The sequence below is a fragment of the Arvicanthis niloticus genome, chromosome 6 (genome assembly GCF_011762505.2).
Source record: "Arvicanthis niloticus isolate mArvNil1 chromosome 6, mArvNil1.pat.X, whole genome shotgun sequence".
Classification (NCBI taxonomy): domain Eukaryota; kingdom Metazoa; phylum Chordata; class Mammalia; order Rodentia; family Muridae; genus Arvicanthis; species Arvicanthis niloticus.
Genome location: NC_047663.1, coordinates 70,237,552 through 70,256,879, shown reverse-complemented (window position 1 = coordinate 70,256,879; position 19,328 = coordinate 70,237,552). Strand labels below are relative to the sequence as shown.

Genomic DNA, 19,328 nt, shown 5'->3' with positions numbered 1-19,328 from the left:
CTCTGTCTACTTCTCCTGTCACCTATGGATTCCTGCTTGTCCTATGGAAGCTTACAGACTCTTCATCTGCTGAAATTTTGTAATCATTTGATCTGTTTAGTCTCCTACATTGGGCACTGGATGAATCCTTTCAGCCTGGAAATACCCACCGGCTAGGGGAATTTTCTAGAATGACTAGTAACCACTCTGGTTTTCCATATTCTTTACAAAGCTTCTGCTATCTGGATGGTACATGGATGGTCAGGGCCTCTCAATGGAACATCATTTTCAGATCACCTTTGACTTGCTGCTTCACTCTGTGGGAAAGCCCTCAGTGTCACTTTCCAGTCCTTTCGCTCAGTTTATCTCGTCTTTCTTTTGTTTTGCAGTTTCCGGGAGCTCATTTTAATGTTCTCTTCCTATTCTTTCTTAAAGTATGTAACATCTCCTCTCAGCATTCAGAGGATGCAAGCATAGGCTTCCTGCTCCCAGTTCCCTGCAGAATCCATTTTTTTTTTCTCTGTTGGAAATTACTCCAGGTCTGTAGAAAGAAGCAGGCATGAACTCACTCCTTCACTTGGCTTTATAGGCTCAGACCACAGGGAACCGTGGAGAGCGGCAGTGGGAGAGCATTCAGAGAGACAGCTACAGGAGAGGGAAAACACTTTCCCTTCCAGTCCCCAAAGCAGCTTCATTAGAAAAGGTGGCAGCCATGTAGAGCATGGTGGTCCTGGAAGGAAAGAGCCTTCAGTTCCATAGGACAACATGACTTTATGACTTTTATAGATGTCTGGGGTGGGTGGGCAAACTCCATACCACATGATCTATGCTGTCCAGGAGTCACACAGCAGGAAGGCACTAAATAATAGTAAACTTTTAACCAAATGTTGTCCATGGTCTAGGCCAGAGGGACTGGGCTTGCTCATAGCTGCAGGGTCATGGAGAGACTGGACTCTCTGGAGGAGCGATGAGGTCCTAGTATATTTATCGTCTCTGTCCAGGCAGAGCTGCCTGGGGACCTGGGCTGATGTCACAGAGAGAGAGGCAGGTGAAGGGTCTGGGTCTATTTCTTTGTGGGTATTTTGTTTTCTTAGTGTGTGTGAGTGTGTGTGTGTGTGTGTGTGTGTGTGTGTATGCATTTTCCTTCTTGATCTCCATCTGCAGTGTCAGAGGCACTCACAGAGAGAGCTGGTGGCCCTTGGATGGCTGTTCATTTGTAATGGTAGACAATGACCATGATGACCATGATGACTAGAAAGCCAACGTTTGTAGGTGGGTTCCTTTGCCCCTTTGGTTCCTCAGAGTGCTCCCCCAGGCTCTGTCTCAGTAGTGAATGTCTGGCCACCAGCATCTTGGTAATGAACTGGGGAAGGAGGCCTTCACTGAATCCTCTTGTTTCTAGAATGGTACCCTCACCCTTAACCACCCCAAGTACTTGCATCCCAGTGACCTTTCACATATTTTCAAGGAAGCATCCTGACCAATACCAGTCCAGCAGAGGGCACAAAACATGGGGAGGAGACTGTCACTGACTGCCCTTTGACTCCTCTGCTCCCCATACCACTTCCAGATGGTGCTTGATATATCAGTGTCAAGGATCTTTGAGTTATCTTTGGGGGTGACTGTGGCACAGACTAGAAGAATCCTGGCTCCCCTCCATAGCAGCATGGGGCTCAATTTGAATATTATCAAGTTTATTACCATGGAAAGCTCTCTTGCTTCCCAGCCAATGACTGTTCGGATATGGTTTGTCTTCTGCTCACCCTGGGCTTATAACTTTGGGATTTTAAAATAAAAATCCCTGGCTGACACTTTCTGGACAGATGGATTCCAGAAGGGAGATAAACGGCTGTTTATGTTCAAGTCTTTTTTCACCCAGATGTCTGGGTGTGTCCTTGGACATTTTATTCAGTATATCTCATGATACGAGCATATTCTATTAGAGTAAATGTAATTTTATAATAAATACTCTTAATCTGAAGGGGCTCCTTTTCACTTATCTTTTTCCCACATGTCGTCTTCTAAGATAACTCCAGAACTAAGCAAGTTCTGGAATTTGTTGGAGTTTAATGATTCTTTTGAGATTGTGTTACACTTAATAGATTAATTTGGATGAAAATAACTTCTGACCCAACATTGTTTCATTTTTCTCTCCATCTATTATGGAGTCCTTTTTTAAAATTTTAATGTGTTAGAGTGTATTACCGTTTGCTTGTCTTCACACCTTCATCATTTTTATTTATTCCTTGGCGCTGTGATGGTTGTGTTCTTTAACAGGCTTCCCTCCCCAAACCCAATTTTTTTAACTGGTTGTTGCTCTGGACAAGTAGGTTACTGACCACTGAGTGCTCGTTGCATGTAAGATTAGATGTGTTGGTTCCTTGTTCCGGGAAACACCTTCCCATAGAAGCATCTAGACTTTCCTCTGGCCATCTTTTTCCATCTTTGAGTTATCTTTTTATTCAGATTCTCTGCTGGAGCCAACTGTTGGAATTTATACCTTCTACTCAGTCTATGCTTTTGGAACTAAAGGTCTTAAGGCCTTCCTTTTTACTGTGACTTCCAACTTTTGTTTCAATGTTAGTCGTCATAGACAGGGCTTTTGTTGTTGTTTCTTTAGTGTCTCAGCGTCTTCCACACATGCATGAAAAGGGCATGTTTTATTTTTTGGTGGTTTGAACACTAGATTGCCTTATAAATTCAAATTCTTTATGCCTATACCTAGTGTTTCCTCTTACTCATGTGTTGTTTTCTTGAATAAGTCAGTGAATATTCACACCTAACCGGTTTTCACCTTCTTCTCCCATGCACTTGGTGTGTTGGTGAGAGCACTGGGCTTTCTCTCACATCTTCCAAAGGCCTTATTTGCCTCATTAGCCGCCCCCCCTTGAATACCTCTGACTTTATTGTATCTCATGAATGACATTAAGATGCCTCATTTCTTTTTTGTTGCTAATTACTGTTAGACAGAATATTAACAATTACTTGATGCACATGTAATTTCTCCACCCCATTTGTTTTAAGCCATCTGGCCTCTCTTGTCTTGGTTTTCCCTCATGCAGGTAATTTATAGAGCGCTCTTGTTCCAGGTCATACTTGAACACTTGTCACTACATTCCCTCCTGCTCCCGCCCACCAATATCATCTTCCTGTTCCTACGTGCACCTGGCTCTTTTTTTTTTTTTTTTTTTTTTTTTTTTTTTTTTTAACACTAATTGCCCTTCTGCTGGGTCTTGGGTTCCCACTGCATCTCTTCCATAACTCCAAGCCCTCTCAGCCCTGGGATTCCTATAGAGCACTGGGGAAACTGAGGCCTCCCCTTGGCCACTGTCTTCCAGATGTCTTCATCCAAGGATGGAGAAACAGTGAGTGCCAGTGTGAATCCAAGAAAGATGTCAGAGCTGCTCACAGTTCTCACTCCTGCTGAAGGGAGAAGTATAACTTTAACTTTTTCAAGGTCTATTTTTAATTATGGTTTTTAAATGTTTTAATCTCCCTTGTAACCCACCACCCACCAGAGGTATTGGAAAATAAATGATACGGGGCCGGGACCGGGGCCGGGGTGGGGTGGGGTGGGGAGTGGACCTGTTTAGAAAGGATTCTTTGAAGCAAATCCCATCTGTGTCATATGTAAATCAGCTGTGCAGTTCACAGGAGTCAGCCACTGCAGCTCGATCCACTCGTAAACACTTTATGGATATATCAGCAGTCCAGTTCAGTAGAGTCAGGATAGCAAACATGAATCAGCAGTGGTGGCACTACCTAGCAGAGACAGCCAGGCCTCAGCCTCTGCACAAGTAAGCAGGAGGGACCCAGAGGGACACCAGGAGAAATTCTCCTCTGTGTCTCTCTCAGTGAAGTGAAGATCAGCGAGGATGGCAGACCAACAAGCCTTGTCTAGCTAAGCTAGCCATACCAGCAAGCCAAGCCCCGCCACATCACTGTCCATGGAGTTCTATTTATATCCCTATTTATAGTTATATAGAGAGGTAGAAGTTCAAAGACATCCTGGTCTACAGAATAAGTTACAGGACAGCCTGGGATACAGAGTGAGTAGAACTTACTTATCGCTCTGTCTGAAGAACGACAGAACAATATTGGAGAACACACCCACACTTTACTGTGACATATATTATTATTGCAAGGACACACTACTCCTGAAATAGGAATGACTATTCTCTTTGCTGTTGTTGCTACAGACGGGGTTCCACTCTTTATCCTTTTGCCTGCACCTCCTGAGTTATAGGAGTACAAGTGAGCACCACTGTGCCCATTGCAGGCAATGTTGGAGGTTCAAACACAACTAGGGAAGCAGATTCAGAATCATCACTCTTTAAGGAAAGGTCCTAGTATTGGATCTTGGCCTAGGCTCAGGTCTAGCTTCCCCTCTCTGTCAATGTGGCTTCATGGACTCCATCTTTCTGCTCTTTTATTGTTCCCTGTTGATTGTCTTAATCCATTTTGGGCTACTATCACAAAATGCCTGACACTGAGTCATTTATTGAGGAAAGATGCTTATTTTGCTCAGCATTCTGAGGAATGAAAAGTTCAAACAACATTCTGGCAATAGCACCCCCTGGACAAGTCACAGCATGTCAAATGGCACCATGTAGAGTATATTCCAGAGGAAGAGATTGCTGGACAGGAGAGGAATCCAAGACGAGAGCCAGGGCTCCCTCTTCTATAACTGGTCCCCAGGGGAATAACCTAGTCCCAAGAGCCCAGCACCACTTCCATCTGATGCCACTGGTTCTTTAATGAGCCTGGAGCCCATGTGACACAATTACTACCTTTCTCTAGGCCTCATGTTTTGAGATTCTGCCAGCTCAATAACTGTTGGGAACCTTGCTTCCAGCTCTTGAGGCCTTTCAGGGACAAGTCAGAGGGGAATGAGAACAAGGAGCCCCCTTCTTAGTGAGAACTGAACACAGTTTCATCCCTGTGAAGGGCTGTGCACACATCTTTGTCCTAGAGGTCACTCTGAGGATTCTCGAAGGCACAGCATCTCAATCCATGGGCTCAGCACACTTGCTGTACAGAGCTTATGTAGGTGGGCTTGCCCACTGTCACCCACCCATTCCCCTGGGTGGCCACTGCTTCAGGCTTGCCTAGGTAGAAATTCGGCTCCCCTACTCCTATCCTCACCCTAAGTCTGTTGATCTGTTCCCAGCATCTTTCCTTTGCCTTCTAGAGACTCTCAGACCAGGACTCTTAGATATGGTTTCTGCTATGTCATCTTTATCAAAGCAAAGAGAGCTCCAGATGCCATCTGAAAGGGTCTCCAAGCAAGGAAATGCCAGGAACCAAGTATCTTTTGTTTACTCATTTAAGATAGGCTCCAGTGATAGCCACACAGGAGAGGGGAGAGTCAGCCAACCAGGCATGGCTGTTGGGGCCCCTGTCTTCTAACATCTGTCAACACCCTCTCCTCACAGGGCCAGTGACTTCTCTCTCTCTCTCTGTCTCTGTCTCTCTGTCTCTGTCTCTCTGTCTCTGTCTCTCTGTCTCTGTCTCTCTGTCTCTGTCTCTCTGTCTCTGTCTCTCTGTCGTCTCTCTGTCTCTCTGTCTCTCTCTGTCTCTCTCTCTGTCTCTCTCTCTCTGTCTCTCTCTCTCTCTCTCTCTCTCTCTCTCTCTCTCTCTCTCTCTCTCTCTCTCTCTCTGTGTGTGTGTGTGTGTGTGTGTTGCTGGGAGAGGGAGCTGCCATAGTGGAAGAGAAACTACAGAAAGCAGTATTCTCCCGCCTCAGCAGGAGATGGACAGCATTCACAGTTCATCACCCTGCCTAATACTGAAGGATGGAACATAAGGTCATGTGAACTATGTGCCAAGGACCAAGTGGGATAAAGGTCATTAGGTCAGGCTGGCAACCCAGTGTGGCTGGGTAGGCCCTGAAGGCCAGGGCTGTGGTCACTGGGAAGCTGGTCTAGAAACTTTCAGGAACTTGTTGCTGGCCAGAGCTCATTGGGAGAAACAGGCATCTCAGGACCAGAGTTTAGCCTGTGTTAAGGTTATGACCATTGTGAGGAAAACAAGGGTGGTCTTCATGATTGATGAGGTGGAAATCTGCCTCTCCCAAGTGGGCTGCCAACTCCCACTGGGACACAGAAGGGCAGGAGGGCAAGATTCATGTCCTAGGCTTGGGGGTCAGTGGACCCCACTCTTGTGTGCTGAGCTAGCTGGAGCAGGACTGAAGCTTCAAGGAGTCAGATTGTTTGGAGGAGCTGACCCATCCACCTGCCCCAGGCTTTGGGATCTCTCTACTAAGGGCTGTGTCTATATCTAAAATATAATGCCCAGGAAGTCATCCCTGAGATAGCTAATCTTGGTTGTCCCTCATACACTGAGAAGAGAGAATCACAGTTGAGGAGTTGCCTCCATCAGGTTGGCCTACAGGTCCATGGGGCTGCTGGTTGACAGAGAAAAGCTCAACCCACTCGTAGGCTGTGTAAAGAAGCAAGCTGAGCAGAAACAGGAAGCAAAGATCCTCATGGCTGTCTCTTCAGTTCCTCCTGCCCGCTTCCTGCCTTGACTTCCTCAATAATAGCCTAAAACCCTCGCCTGCCCAGGTTGTTTTCAGTCAGTGTTTTATCATAGACACAGGAGAGCATACTGGGGACTCCTCCCCACAAAAATCATTTCAATAAGAGTAATAGCCACAATAATTACCATGCTGGAGGTGAAGTTGGCATTTCCGAAAGATCTTTATAAAGCCTCATTGCTTTGGATGGCCTGAAGCACATGGTCTGGCTAAACAACTATGCCAGCGTGGCATTGCTGCTTCAAGATATGCATCAGACCAGCTCCAGCCTCATGGTGACTCTAGCGCCCACGACAGGAGACACATGGAAGAGCCACTGTGTGCTGCCTTGGGGAGCAGGGTCAGAAGGGTACCCTCTGAGACCTTTAGAGCCCAAGGAGTCATTAGGCTGGCAGGTGTCCTGGTGACCTGGACCCCAACATGCCCTCTCTAAGTACATCTATGTGACCCAAGGATGGCCCCATCTCTAAATTTCTCAAGAGAAACTAGGTGTTCTCAATGATTTCCAATGTGAAATCTTCCAAGTTTCAAATGCTGTCAACCAAATTAGGTATTTTTAAAAAGTGCCTTGGGGCCCCAAGGAGTGCCCCTTTAGTCTGTTGTTTCCCTGGGGCTGCTTTTGTGTGACCCTGAGCAAGATGAGGGCAGAAGGTGGTGTCTAGCTTCTTCCCAGGGGAGGACTTTTTCTGTGGAAATTACCATCTTCTTCGCTTCCCAAGGTGGCTCTGAAGGTGAACTGTCTCTGTGCACTGAAAATGCAAAGAAATAAATGCATGAAAATAGATCAGCAATCCCTCAAGCCCTGTGTCAGGTTGAAGTCCCAGGCGGCTCCTCTGGAAGCATCAGGATGGCCCTGAATCATCTCCAGGCAGCCAAGTGAAGCAACACTCAGCTCTGCACAGGCCCTGCCTGCAGGACTGGCCCATTCCTCATGTCTAGAGTAGCCCTGGACAGGCAGGACCTTCCATGTTTGTGCACGTGGGTGCCTTGCATGCACATGTGAGCATATGGCTATGTACTACAGATGTGTAGTTGTGTGTTTTAACTTATATACGTCTATGCAAGCATGGTATGTGTGAGTGTGTGTATGTATGTGTGTGTGTCTAAATATATATACAGGTTTATATACATACGTTATGGGTAGTGTGAAAATATATATACACACACATACACAGGTTTATATACATGTTATGGATTGTGTTTGTGTGTATATATGGGTTTATACCATATATTATAGGTAGTGTGTGTGTGTGTGTGTGTGTGTGTGTGTGTGTGTGTATACACATAGGTTTATATATATGTTATAGGTAGTGTGTGTTTATAGGTTTATATGCATTTTAGAGATAATATGTATAGTAGTATGTATGTATGTGTGTACATATACATATATAGGTTTATATATGTATATGTATTATATATATACACGTATATATACATATATGTATATATATACACACACAGGTGCCACTATGTGACTGAGTGGAGATATTTGCTGGATAGCAGGGAACAGGACCATATTCCTATATGTATGTATACACACACACACAAATATATATATATATATACATATATATGTATATATATGTTATAGGTAGTATGTGTGTGCATATATATATATATATATTTATACTGGTTTATATATATGTTATAGGTAGTGTGTGTGTGTGTGTATTACAGTGTCAGTTTGCCATCTTAAAGCTGCGGGGCAAGAAGCATCTGTCTGTTTGTCCTATACACACTATTATCTGTAAAATGGAGTAATTTGTACTGAAGGCGCCCACTATGTGACCGAGTGGAGAAATTTGCTGGATAGCAAGGAACAGGACCATATGCCAAGCTGCCTAGTATCTTCACAAGTGGCTACTCTCAGATGTTTGGTCTCACCAGTGTGAAGCAGATAGGAATCAAGGCAGACAGCTAGAGGTGGTGGGCATGGCATCCTGGGCTCTGGTCCTGATGGTGCTGCAGACCTTTACTCTCAGCTGAGATCCCTCAGGCTCTTCTTCTGAGCATGATCAGTGTGTAACTAAGTACTGGCCATTCAGGGGGCAGGCTGAAGGAGGTGTCATAAGAGGGACGCATGTGGGTCCCTGAACAATTCCATCAGTATCAGGGTGGGGGCAAAGTTCCCTTGGTGGAGAAGGGACCAGGCATGAAGGTCCTGACCCAGAATGTGGGTGTCAGACTAATGGAGTCTTTGAAAGGTTGAGAGAGAGTTCTGGGAGAACTGGGAACAAGGGGACACTGAAGGGCACACACTGCCTGGGCCGAGCCTCAGTTTCCCCATTAATAGCAAAAGGTAATGCCATCTTTTAGGTATAACAGCCTTTTGACACTTGGGCAGCCCTTTTAGGGAAGTGTGATAAGGGTTGGCACCATCAAGTCACTCCTTAGCTTCCTCTGTGTCTGTTCCCAATGCCAGATGTGCTTTTGCCAGTATCAGGAGGCCATCATGGTCCATGATACATTCTGCTGGGTGCTGGGTAAAAGTTAGACTTGAAGCCACTGAGGTGTTAGCACTGAATGTTTGTCAGTATTGCCCTTCTCTGGACTTCTGAATGGGCACAATGCCCCCAGGTTTATGGGGCTGTGAGTTTTATATGAGACAATGCTTCACCCTAATGCCATCCTGATAGCTGGCTGGTAACTGAATTGTACTCAAATAGGTTCTGTCTTTCTGTAATGCCCCTGGGCAAGGGATGATGGGCTGCTACCAAAGAAGGTGTCCTTTCCTTCCAGGAGCCTCCCAGGGCAACCTGGATAACCTCAGCAGAGCCCTGGGTGTCCTGGAGGAGCGTATCAACAGCTCACGGCGGAGGGTGCGCAGGCATGCCACGGACGATGACTACAACATTGAGGTTCTGCTGGGCGTGGATGACTCGGTGGTCCAGTTCCATGGGAAGGAGCACGTGCAGAAGTACCTGCTGACACTCATGAACATTGTGAGTCAAGGCTGAGGGGTGTTGGGGAACAGGAGTGGGACCAGTATCTTGGAGACAGGGCTTGAGTAGGGCAAGGGAATCGGGTTTGGATAGGGACTGGGCAGTGACTGGGTGAGTCTATGAGTGGGTCCATCAGAGAGTAGGACATTGTCGAACTGGCCTGGAAGATAGATGTGATGGTTAGTGTTAATTGCCAACATAAAGACTCCAGAATCACCTTGGAGATGGGTCTCTGGGAATGCCTGTGGGAAATTATCTTGACTGCATTAATTAAAGTGGGAAGACTCCTCCACTGTGGGCAGCGCCATTCCCTGGGCTGGAATTCTGGGCTGTATAAGTGGAGAAAGGAGCTGAGCAGCAGCATTCATCCCTCCCTGCTTCCTGATTGGCTGTGATGTGACCAGCTGCCCCAAGCTCCTGCTGCCTTGATTTCCCCACTATGACCAACTGTGCCCTTGAACTGTGAGGCAGAATAAACTCTCACTTCAGTTTCTTTTGTCAACGCATATTATCACAGCAATAGAGAAAAAAGCTAAGATAGAGGGGTATTGGCAGACTGGGCTGGACTTCAGAGTGGGGCCAGAGCTACGCTGACAGGCTGAGATCTTCTCCATTTAGGTGGTGGGATCTTCCATCACCATGCCAGGGGATGAGAAGCTGGAGGAAGGACTAAGCTATGGTCATGACTATGCCTCTCAAATGGAGTATAAGGATGGGCTGCTTCGTGGGAGGAGGGGTGAGCTTACAGGGCGCTGCAATGAACAAGGTCCTCCCAGGATCTAGCTGGAGGTAGGCAGACCCAGGTACAGAGATGGGCTCTGTGTTTGCAGCTTAACTCTGCCTTTCTAGATCAGGTACTGAGTCCTTGGGAACTAAGGTGGCACATAGATCAGGCTCTGGGGGTCCTGGTGAAAAGATCCATCAGGGATAGAAGGAAGAAAGTGAGTGAGCTGAACCTCAGGAAGAGATTGGGCCCCCCATGAGTGGTCTTCCTCCTCTGAGCCTCCCTATGAGTGGACTCCCTCCTCTGAGTTCCCTCATGGGTGGTCTCCCTCCTCTGAGATGCCCTGGTTATGTCCTTGGCCCCTGAACCTCCACCTTTACCCTGCACAATTCTTTGTGTTTGTTCATTTTATTTTGGAGAATGCTAATCTCACATTAATTTTTGAAAAGTACCTTTAATTTAATAATAATAAAACCATAATTATTGAAGTTAACAAACCTCTGAGATATGGCTGTAATAATAATAGTAACAACAAAAATAAATAAAACCATAATTACTGCAACTAATGATCTGCCAATGTGTGGCTGGCTGTGTGCCAGACGCAGGCTAGCCACTTGCTGTGCAAATATTCATTCTAAGCCTCTAAAACTGGTAGATATGCAGGTATCATCAGCTTCCAGAGCATGTACTCTTCCCCCAGATCCACTGCTGTCCAACTCTCGGGGGGAAAGGGTGGGGCTTAGAATTAGAAAGACTTTAAAAAAAAAAAAAAAAAAGGGCTGGAGAGATGGTTCAGTGGTTAAGAGCACTGACTGCTCTTCCAGAGGTACTGAGTTCAATTCCCAGCAGCCACATAGTGGCTTACAACCATCTGTAATGGGATCTGATCCCCTCTTCTGGCGTGTCTGAAGGCAGTGACAGTATACTAACACACATTCAATAATAATAATAATAATAATAATAATAATAATAATAATAATAATAATAATAATAACAACAACAACAACAATTAGAAAGACTTAGTGTATCATGTGAATGGGGTTCCAGTCCCCTGAGCCTTGGTGTTCCCATCATTAAAAAGGGTTGGTTTCCTCTTGCACCCAGTTGGCTAGTTTAAATTCCATAATGGGAATGAATGGGTTTTCCAGTCTCTAAGTAAGGGAATGAGATTTTCAAACTCCAGATAAAACGTAGTTTGGCTCACACGACAGTGACAAGATTACAGAGAGCACCCTGCCTGAAGGTGGGGGGACTGGGACTTCTTCATGGGGCAGATACATGAAAATCCTCCTTTTCCCTGCTTGGAGGCTCGTGTATCACAGAGCTCAGTGGAGGACATCTACAACTCTTTCTTAAGTTTTGGTCACAAGCTTTCATTCAACGATGCACATGGTCCCCATGATCCAACTGTAATTCTGTTTTAAATAATGACGACAAGACAGTTTAGTTTCTAGAAAAACATTGGAAACATAAGAATTCTTGAACTGAATTCCCATCTCATCATCTCAACAACAACACGAAGATTTTAGGAGATAATCCCGAGGTGTTGAGAAAGGATGTCTGGGTCACATCTGTTTCCCTTGTCACACAGATATGCACTTGTGTGTGTAGCAAGTGTTCATTGACCAAGGGCTTGGCCTCGTGGGCAGAGTGTCAAGTCCATCAGAAGCCAAGGGTGAGGCACAGTGTCCCGGGGCTCAGTGAGGCTAGGGTGGGGTTCACCCCTCATCCAAGCTCCTCCTGCTGCTTCAAGAATTCCTCGTGGAGATAAGGGGAGCTAAGGTTTCCCCACTGTAGAGCCGAGTATTGGTTCCTTGTGACTTTTGGAGAGTGTTCCCGCAGCTGGGACTGCAGACTTTCTGTAGCTGTCCTTCTGGCCTTTGAAATGTTGTAGCCACTAGCCAGGCTGCAGCTTGAGCTGGTGAAATGTGGCCCAGTGAGAGAGAGAAACTGATCGGTTGGTTTTTTATTGGATAGAATTTTAAAGTTTATTTAAAAGTGTTTTAATAAAAGATAAGCCAGGCCTGGGGTTGGGAAGATGACTCGGCGAGTGAAGTGTTCACCATACAAGCACTAGGACCTGAGTTCAGGTTTCCAGCATTGATGCAAAAAGCTGGGATCCTTGGCACACACCCACAGTCCTAGTCCGGCTGGGGCAGTGAGCTCCAGGTTCAGTGAAAGACACTAACTCGAAAGGTAAGGTTTCCACCTATCTGTGGAAGTGATAGAGCAAGGCACCTGGCTTCCTCCTCCGGCCTTTACACACACACACACACACACACACACACACACACACACACACACACACACGTATGTGTACACTACTCATACTTACATATTTGCACACGCATAAAAATAACTAAGGGATTGAGGAGGATGCCTGACACCTGACCTCTCCACAAGCGTGTAAATGTGCATTTGCTCACATCACTCCAAATAAAGAAGGGGGCAGGGAGAGAACAACAAGTCTAGAAGCACGGGCCTATAATCCCAGCTACCTGGAAAGCTGAAGCAAGAGGATCTCAAGTTCAAGACCAGCCTTGGCAACTTAGTGAGGTCTTGTTTCAAAATAAAAGTAGTCGGGTGATGCTGGCACACGCCTTTAATCCCAGCGCTCGGGAGGCAAAGGCAGGCAGATTTCTGAGTTTGAGGTTAGCCTGATTTATAGAGTAACTTCCAGTACAGTCAGGGCTACACAGAGAAACCCTATTTTGAAAAACAAAAACAAAAACAAGCAACCAATCAAACAAAAAATCAAATGAATCAAAATAAATGTAAAAAGAGAGCTAGGCATGTACAGATGTGATAGAGGACCGGCCAAGCATATGAGAGTCCTAGAGTCATGCCCAAGTATACAGACCATCTTCACCAATTTTAAGTGCACTGTTTGTATGTGACATTAATGTCATTGGTGTGGAAATGCAAAGGCCACACCATAGATGCACAGGACTCTATCTTGCAAAGCTGAATCCCCACCATTAAATACCGACTCCTTGCCTGATCCCCTGGGTCCTGGCTGCTGTCATTCTGATTTTGTTGTTTGAATTAAACCACTATGGACCTGTGAGTCAGTTAATTTGTATGATATGTTTCCTTTGGGAACCAGCTTATTTAATTTAGTGTGATAGTCTAAAGGTTGTTGATATTGTAACTTGTTGGAATTCTGTGTGTGCGTGTGCGTGTGTGTCTGACTGTCTGTCTGTGGTGTGTGTGCATGTGTTGTTTTGCTTAGTTTTTGATACTAGTCTTTCTGTGTATCTCAAGTTGGCCTTGAATTTATAATCCTCCTGCCTCCAACCTCCTGAGTGCTGGAATCACAAGGGAATGTCCAACTTTCCTCTTTCTGGAGGCTCAATAAGATCCGTAGTTTATCTAGACAGGTTTTGTTTACCCATTCACCCATTGATGGGCACATGGGCAGCCTCCTCCACCTCTTGGCTCTTGTGAAAAAGACTGCTGGGAACACGAGTTACAGATTTCTGTTCACCGTTGTTTTACATTCCTTTGGCTACAGACATGGGAGTAGAAAGACTGAATCATCTGGTAATTCTATGTTTGACTTTAAGAAACCACCACGCTGTTTTCCATAGCCACTGTATCATCTTATGTTCCCACCAATAATGTGTGAGGGTTCCCAGTTCTCCGCAGCCCACAACACTTGTCATCTTGATAGTAGCCACACTAATGGGGACATGACTTGTAATTAATCAGCACAGCAGTTTAAGCTGCCAGTGTGACCAGTGGCCACTATCCTGAGTGTTGCATCATGGGAAGACCCACTGCGCACTCTTCTGAACTTGGAATTGACCTCCATTTACTAAGCAAGCCTAGGCAACTCTGGGTATGTGGACCTCAAGCCACAACCCCAAATAACCCTCAAAGGCCTGGCCAGTGGAAAGTCACAATCCTCTTATAAGTCCACATCTGGTCCCGGGATTCCCAAGGCTGGAACCACAGTAGCATCACAGAGGGATCAACATAGCACTGGGCTGGGATGTAGCTCAGTTGGTAGAATGCATATCCAGATGTGGCACTGAGTAGGCTTCAACTGCACTCTGGGTCACATGACCATTTGCATGTGATAGAAGGTGGAGGTGGATCCATGGCCAAAGGACAGCCTGGTCAGCAAGCTGCCCACTGAGCTGGGTGTTGTAGAAGAGACTTTTCTAGATACAACATACATGGGATAGGCCCCAAAGGGAACATGGGACAGATCCAAATAACAACCACACCAAAGTCCAACTCAGTGAACCAAGGAGGTTTTATTGGTTGTATATGGGTGAGGGGTCACTTACGGGAGCAGAGAAGACCAAAAAGGGTCTACCTCCTTAATGGGCTCTATAACTTCCTCAAACAATGAGTATAAACAGCTGGGCATCCCGTGTTCAAGCGCATGAGCCTAGGGGAGACATCACACTCAGATCACAATAGAAAGTGAGAATTTGCCCGTCTGCCCGCACCCTGCCTCATCTTAGACCCACTGAAGGGTGAGGGTGTCTGCTGGTCCCTTTATGAGACCCGCTTACCCTGAGACGCCACCTACCAACTCATTCCCTGCCAGCCGGACCCATTTCTTCCAGTTCCCTCCCTAAATTCGGAAAAGTATTTTTTTTCAGTTCATTAAAACATTCTATATTTAACACAGATAATATATTATTTATGCCATAAGATTAGAATGAACTCATATAGGTCTCTCCATATTTTCTCCCAGAAGCTCCTCTCCACGACTTCATTTTAATGAGTGTGGAATGTTGTTGCGTGTGCGCTTTATGTAACTTTATGTAACTTTATTTACACGACGCCTCCAGGGAATAAAACTCACTTCCCTTTTGGAGGTCAGATGTGCCACCTACTACTGTACATCCTTACGGCTGACTCTGTCCCTCAATCTTAATTATTTCCCTAGACTAGGCTCCTAAGAGTTAAGTCTTCCAACAGGTAATGCACATGTTAAAGTCTTCTATACCAAAATAGTCTGTGTGGCTTCATCATCGGTGTCTGTTCCACTGAGGAAAGACCCCTGCCTCATTTTTAGTTGTGGTGATTTATAGCTTCAGTGGTGACATCTTAATATTTTCTGTTGCAAGCTATAGCTATTCTGTTTATTTTTAGTTCATTTATTTACATTTTGTGTGTGTGTGTGTGTGTGTGTGTGTGTATGTGTGTGTGTGTGTGTGTGTGTGAGTGACAGCACACAGGTGGAGGTCAGAGAACAACTTTCAAGACTCAGTTCTTTCCTCTCACCAAGTGTGTCCTAGGGACTAAGTCATAGCAAGCACCTTGACCCCACTGACCATTGCAAGGTGAAGGACTCAGAGAAGGGCTTCCCTGAGGTGGCCTCTTGACACAGACTATGCTTAAGGTCATTTCAGACATTGTTAGAAGACTAGCCCAACTCCAAGCCAAGATCTATTGGAAAATATCTTTTTGCGAAACAAGTCAGCAACTCAAATGTGAGAATTTTAAATCAAGAATCCTAACACAAAACACTGCAAAGATAAATCAATTTAATGCGGGCTTGGAAGTGACAGTAGGAAAGCGTGAAAGGGCTTTGTTTTGGGTAATTAACTCATTTGATTCTGTAAGAGCACTTAGCTTAGTACATGGAGTCAGAACACCACAGTTCCTAATATACTGTGGTCTCGGGTTTGAGGAAAGTGTTTCAGGCTGGGTTTGTTGGGTATGGAGACAGCACAGTCATGTATTCAAAGCAAGGCCACAGAGAAGTTGTGCTATTCAACATGGGTGAATACAGCCAGAAGCACCTCAGAGTCCTGACAGTTTTGTGTATGCCCAGAGATGCTTTATTGATACCACATTGTTTTCGATCTCCACGTTGAACTCACAGCTTAGGAAGCTGTGGGATTTAGCACACGTGACTGACTGCTTGTATGTGAATCAACAATGCAGTAGATTTGTCTCCTGTGACGTCATCACAGACACACAGATATCACACAGTGGTTCATAATACACTTTGGATCAGAAGCACCACTTAACTGGTAAAGTTTCCCTTGCTTGGACTCAGTTTCTCCATCTTTAAACCTGAGGCTTTACCTGCTACCACACCAGTAAAACTTCCATGGGAATGAAGAACAAACCCTCCACAGACAAATTCTCTCTTGCTTCCCTCTTGAAGCTGGAGTAGACCTTTTCTGAAGGACACCTTGGTGACCTCACACTCAAGCTGAGTTTCATCTTTCTCTTCCTCACACCCCAAGCTATCCAACACACCACCTTTATCTCCAGCTGGTCAAACAGTCTCAAAGAAGGTTCTCTGAGGTCGCTTTGAGGATTCCTTTTGAAGGACTGAATGAACTGTCTTTAATCTTCATTTGAAAACAGTTTAGTAGATTTCTGGGCAAGAGCAGTCTCTCTGAGCTGTGTGAACCACTCTCCCACTGAAGGCAGACCCATTCCTTAGGCTTGTATGGCACATGGGATTATGGGATTGAGGGGTCCCCTGTGCTTTCAGAGCTGAGCCTGCACCCTTTGGTTTTTCCTAGCAGGATGAAGGTCCTCAGCACACTGTGTTCTGAAACAACTCGTGTTCAATGAACAATCTATTTGTGCCAAGACTTGGATATGTTTCCTCTTTTCTTTTCTAATTTAATCCAGAAATTGGCCTTGACTTGCCGAAGCCTTGCCAGGGTTTGTAAACAATCAGCTGCTCACCAACTTTCAAGAATGCTGGGGCCTGCACAGCGGCAGTGCAGGAATGTTTTGTGCTAGGCTCAGGGGGAGGAAATCTTGTGAACTGCAAAGCAGCTTTCGGAAAGCATCACCCACCCCACCCCCTGCCCCTGTTCACGTGTCTGGCTCTGCTTCCTGCAACAAAGAGACACTGAAACTTGGGACTGCCTAGACTGGAGGGACACATTTACTGTAGGAGCCAGCCAGAGCAGGAGGGAGGAAGGACAGAAGTCCAAAGCTCCCCTTCTCACCTGGCTGTGTCGCCTGGACCAAAGGAAACTGTTCAGGATGCCCTTCGTTGTCCCGCTATTCCTCATGCTTAGCCCCCAAGGCCTGAGATCAAGGTCCTGTGTATCAAAGGAGTTCTGCTTGCCAGAGTGGCATGGGGCACTGCACACAGAACCCCGAAGAGAACCATATGACCAAGTGCCCCTGGATGCCAGGTAGCCGTGGTGGGCGCAGGTAGTTATGGGCTCTGGAGCATAGCAGAGATCAGGAGAAGCCACATCCCCTAGCGATGGCCTCCTCAGCTCTGTTCACTTGTGGTTGTACAGGAAGTATCTGCCCTGCCCTTGCCAGGTCTGGTTTTCTTAAATGAAGGTGGGAATCTCCTGGGGAAACCTAATCATTTTTCAATGTGAGCTACAAATTGCAATTAAGTGCTTGTAACTATTGGGTGAATCGGAGCACAGCTACGGTTTCTACCAGGCCAGAGGGCAGCCTGCTTGTTTCTCCTTAGAGGGAAGCAGGCAACTGTCACTGTAATCCCTCTGTGCCCCAGATGTGGCGATGGTTCAGCTTCAAGGACTGCTGTGAGCATTACTCTAGGTGTCTAATACCTGGACAGATGTGAGATGAGTCGAGGCCCTTGGGGCCACACACCATTGTAACCTGTGCTTCCCAAAGACGATGACTCATGGCAGAGGAGTGTGGAGATGGCAAAGTCTACCTTTGTACGTGGTTGCTCAGTAGGAGTAAAATTTAAAGGCTGGATGAAGACTAGAAACTGCATCAGGCGTGTCTGGGGAAAATGGATAGAGAAGATGCCTTGATAACTTTTTCAGCTCATAATGGAAATGAGTCTGGGCAGTAGCAAAGCACATGCAAAGAAAGGCCCAGGGGCCGCTCCCTCCCTCTCTCTCCTCTCACACAGTTTGGACCTGTCTGAAGCACAGGGCTCTTCAGAGAGGTGGGAAATGAAGGTTGGTTTGGCATCTAGAAACTTGGGGCTCCCCACTTGGTTACTGAAAAGAGAAAAGAGCTCATGTTGACAGAGGTTTCACACTGAGCAGCCCTGTGAAAGGTGATGTATGGCCTGTCTACCCTCCCTCCGTGCCTCTGTGAGATTCTCAGATACGACCAAGGAGGCTCAGAGACACTGGGCAGTAGGCCCAAGGCACAGCAATTAAGTTACATGCCGGTGGGAAAGATGGCATAGACGCTGCATGGTCCTCATTGACTTTTCTGACTTGAAGAGGAAGAACTCCTTAGGAGTATCAGAAGGACCAGGCCTGCTCTAGCCTTGGCTCTGCGTCTCCCAACATCACTGGCGATTCCTTATCATACGCTGCTTTCCCCTCCCACTCTTGGGCATTGCCAGTGGACGGTTTATCTATTGTATATTTCTGTTCTAATATTATCACCATCACGTGCACACACACACACACACACACACACACACACACACACACACACACACCTCTCCCAGGATATGATTCCCTGATGAGGTTCTAGGTAGAGGGAGGGTCACTGTAAGCCAATGGAATCTTGCACCCATTGAAATCACAGTCCAAAGAGCTGGAGTGGCAGAGACCAGTAGTGATTGTGCAGGGTGGAAACACTGGGTGTGGGGAGATGGGGGGTCCCACAGGTTGTCCTCACCCCTGCATCTGTTTCTTCTCTGTCATTCTCTTTGCATGCTGAGAGCCACTCAGCCACTCCCCAACTCCCTCCCTCCTCTGATGCCTCCTGACAGCTGATGAGGGAGCCCAGGAGCTGCCTGTCCTTGGTTCCCATGGGGAGCTGACAGTTGTCAAAGCAGGAGTCAGAGTCCCTGTAGATGGACACGGAGGGCCAAGCACCATCACTCCCTGGTGACAGCTTGAAGCGGCTGTTGAGCTTGTCTTGTGCAGGCTCCAGCAAGGAGGTGACAGCTGAGCCAGACGGCAGAGATGACAGTCTCCCTTGCCGGGCTCCTATCTGGGCAGATGTGGGCTGTCACTGTGCCCAAACTTCTCCATGGTGTGTCCCCTGCCCCTGTACCAAATTGCAGTCAGACATCCATGAGGCCCTTCTCCTCTGAGTGATGTATCTTAGAACTAGGGATTCTCAGAGAACATTGTCTACCTGATTTTGCACATTCTGCCCCCAATAAAAGGTTGGTGCATAGTAGGTCTTCACTAAATATCTTTTATAATTCTTGCTTTTAAATTTCAGAGATAAGGTCTTTTGTAGC

The 19,328-nt window shown here is 46.2% G+C and overlaps 1 protein-coding gene across 1 annotated transcript in view; it reads left to right on the top strand.

The window, feature by feature from the left end:
* Window positions 1–19,328, top strand: part of Adamts2 (ADAM metallopeptidase with thrombospondin type 1 motif 2) — a 206,267-nt gene that overhangs the window by 129,392 nt on the left and 57,547 nt on the right. Inside the window, exon 4 of the mRNA XM_034505495.2 lies at window positions 9,257–9,459. Coding sequence (XP_034361386.1) covers window positions 9,257–9,459 — 203 coding nt within the window. The remainder of the gene's footprint in view (window positions 1–9,256; window positions 9,460–19,328) is intronic.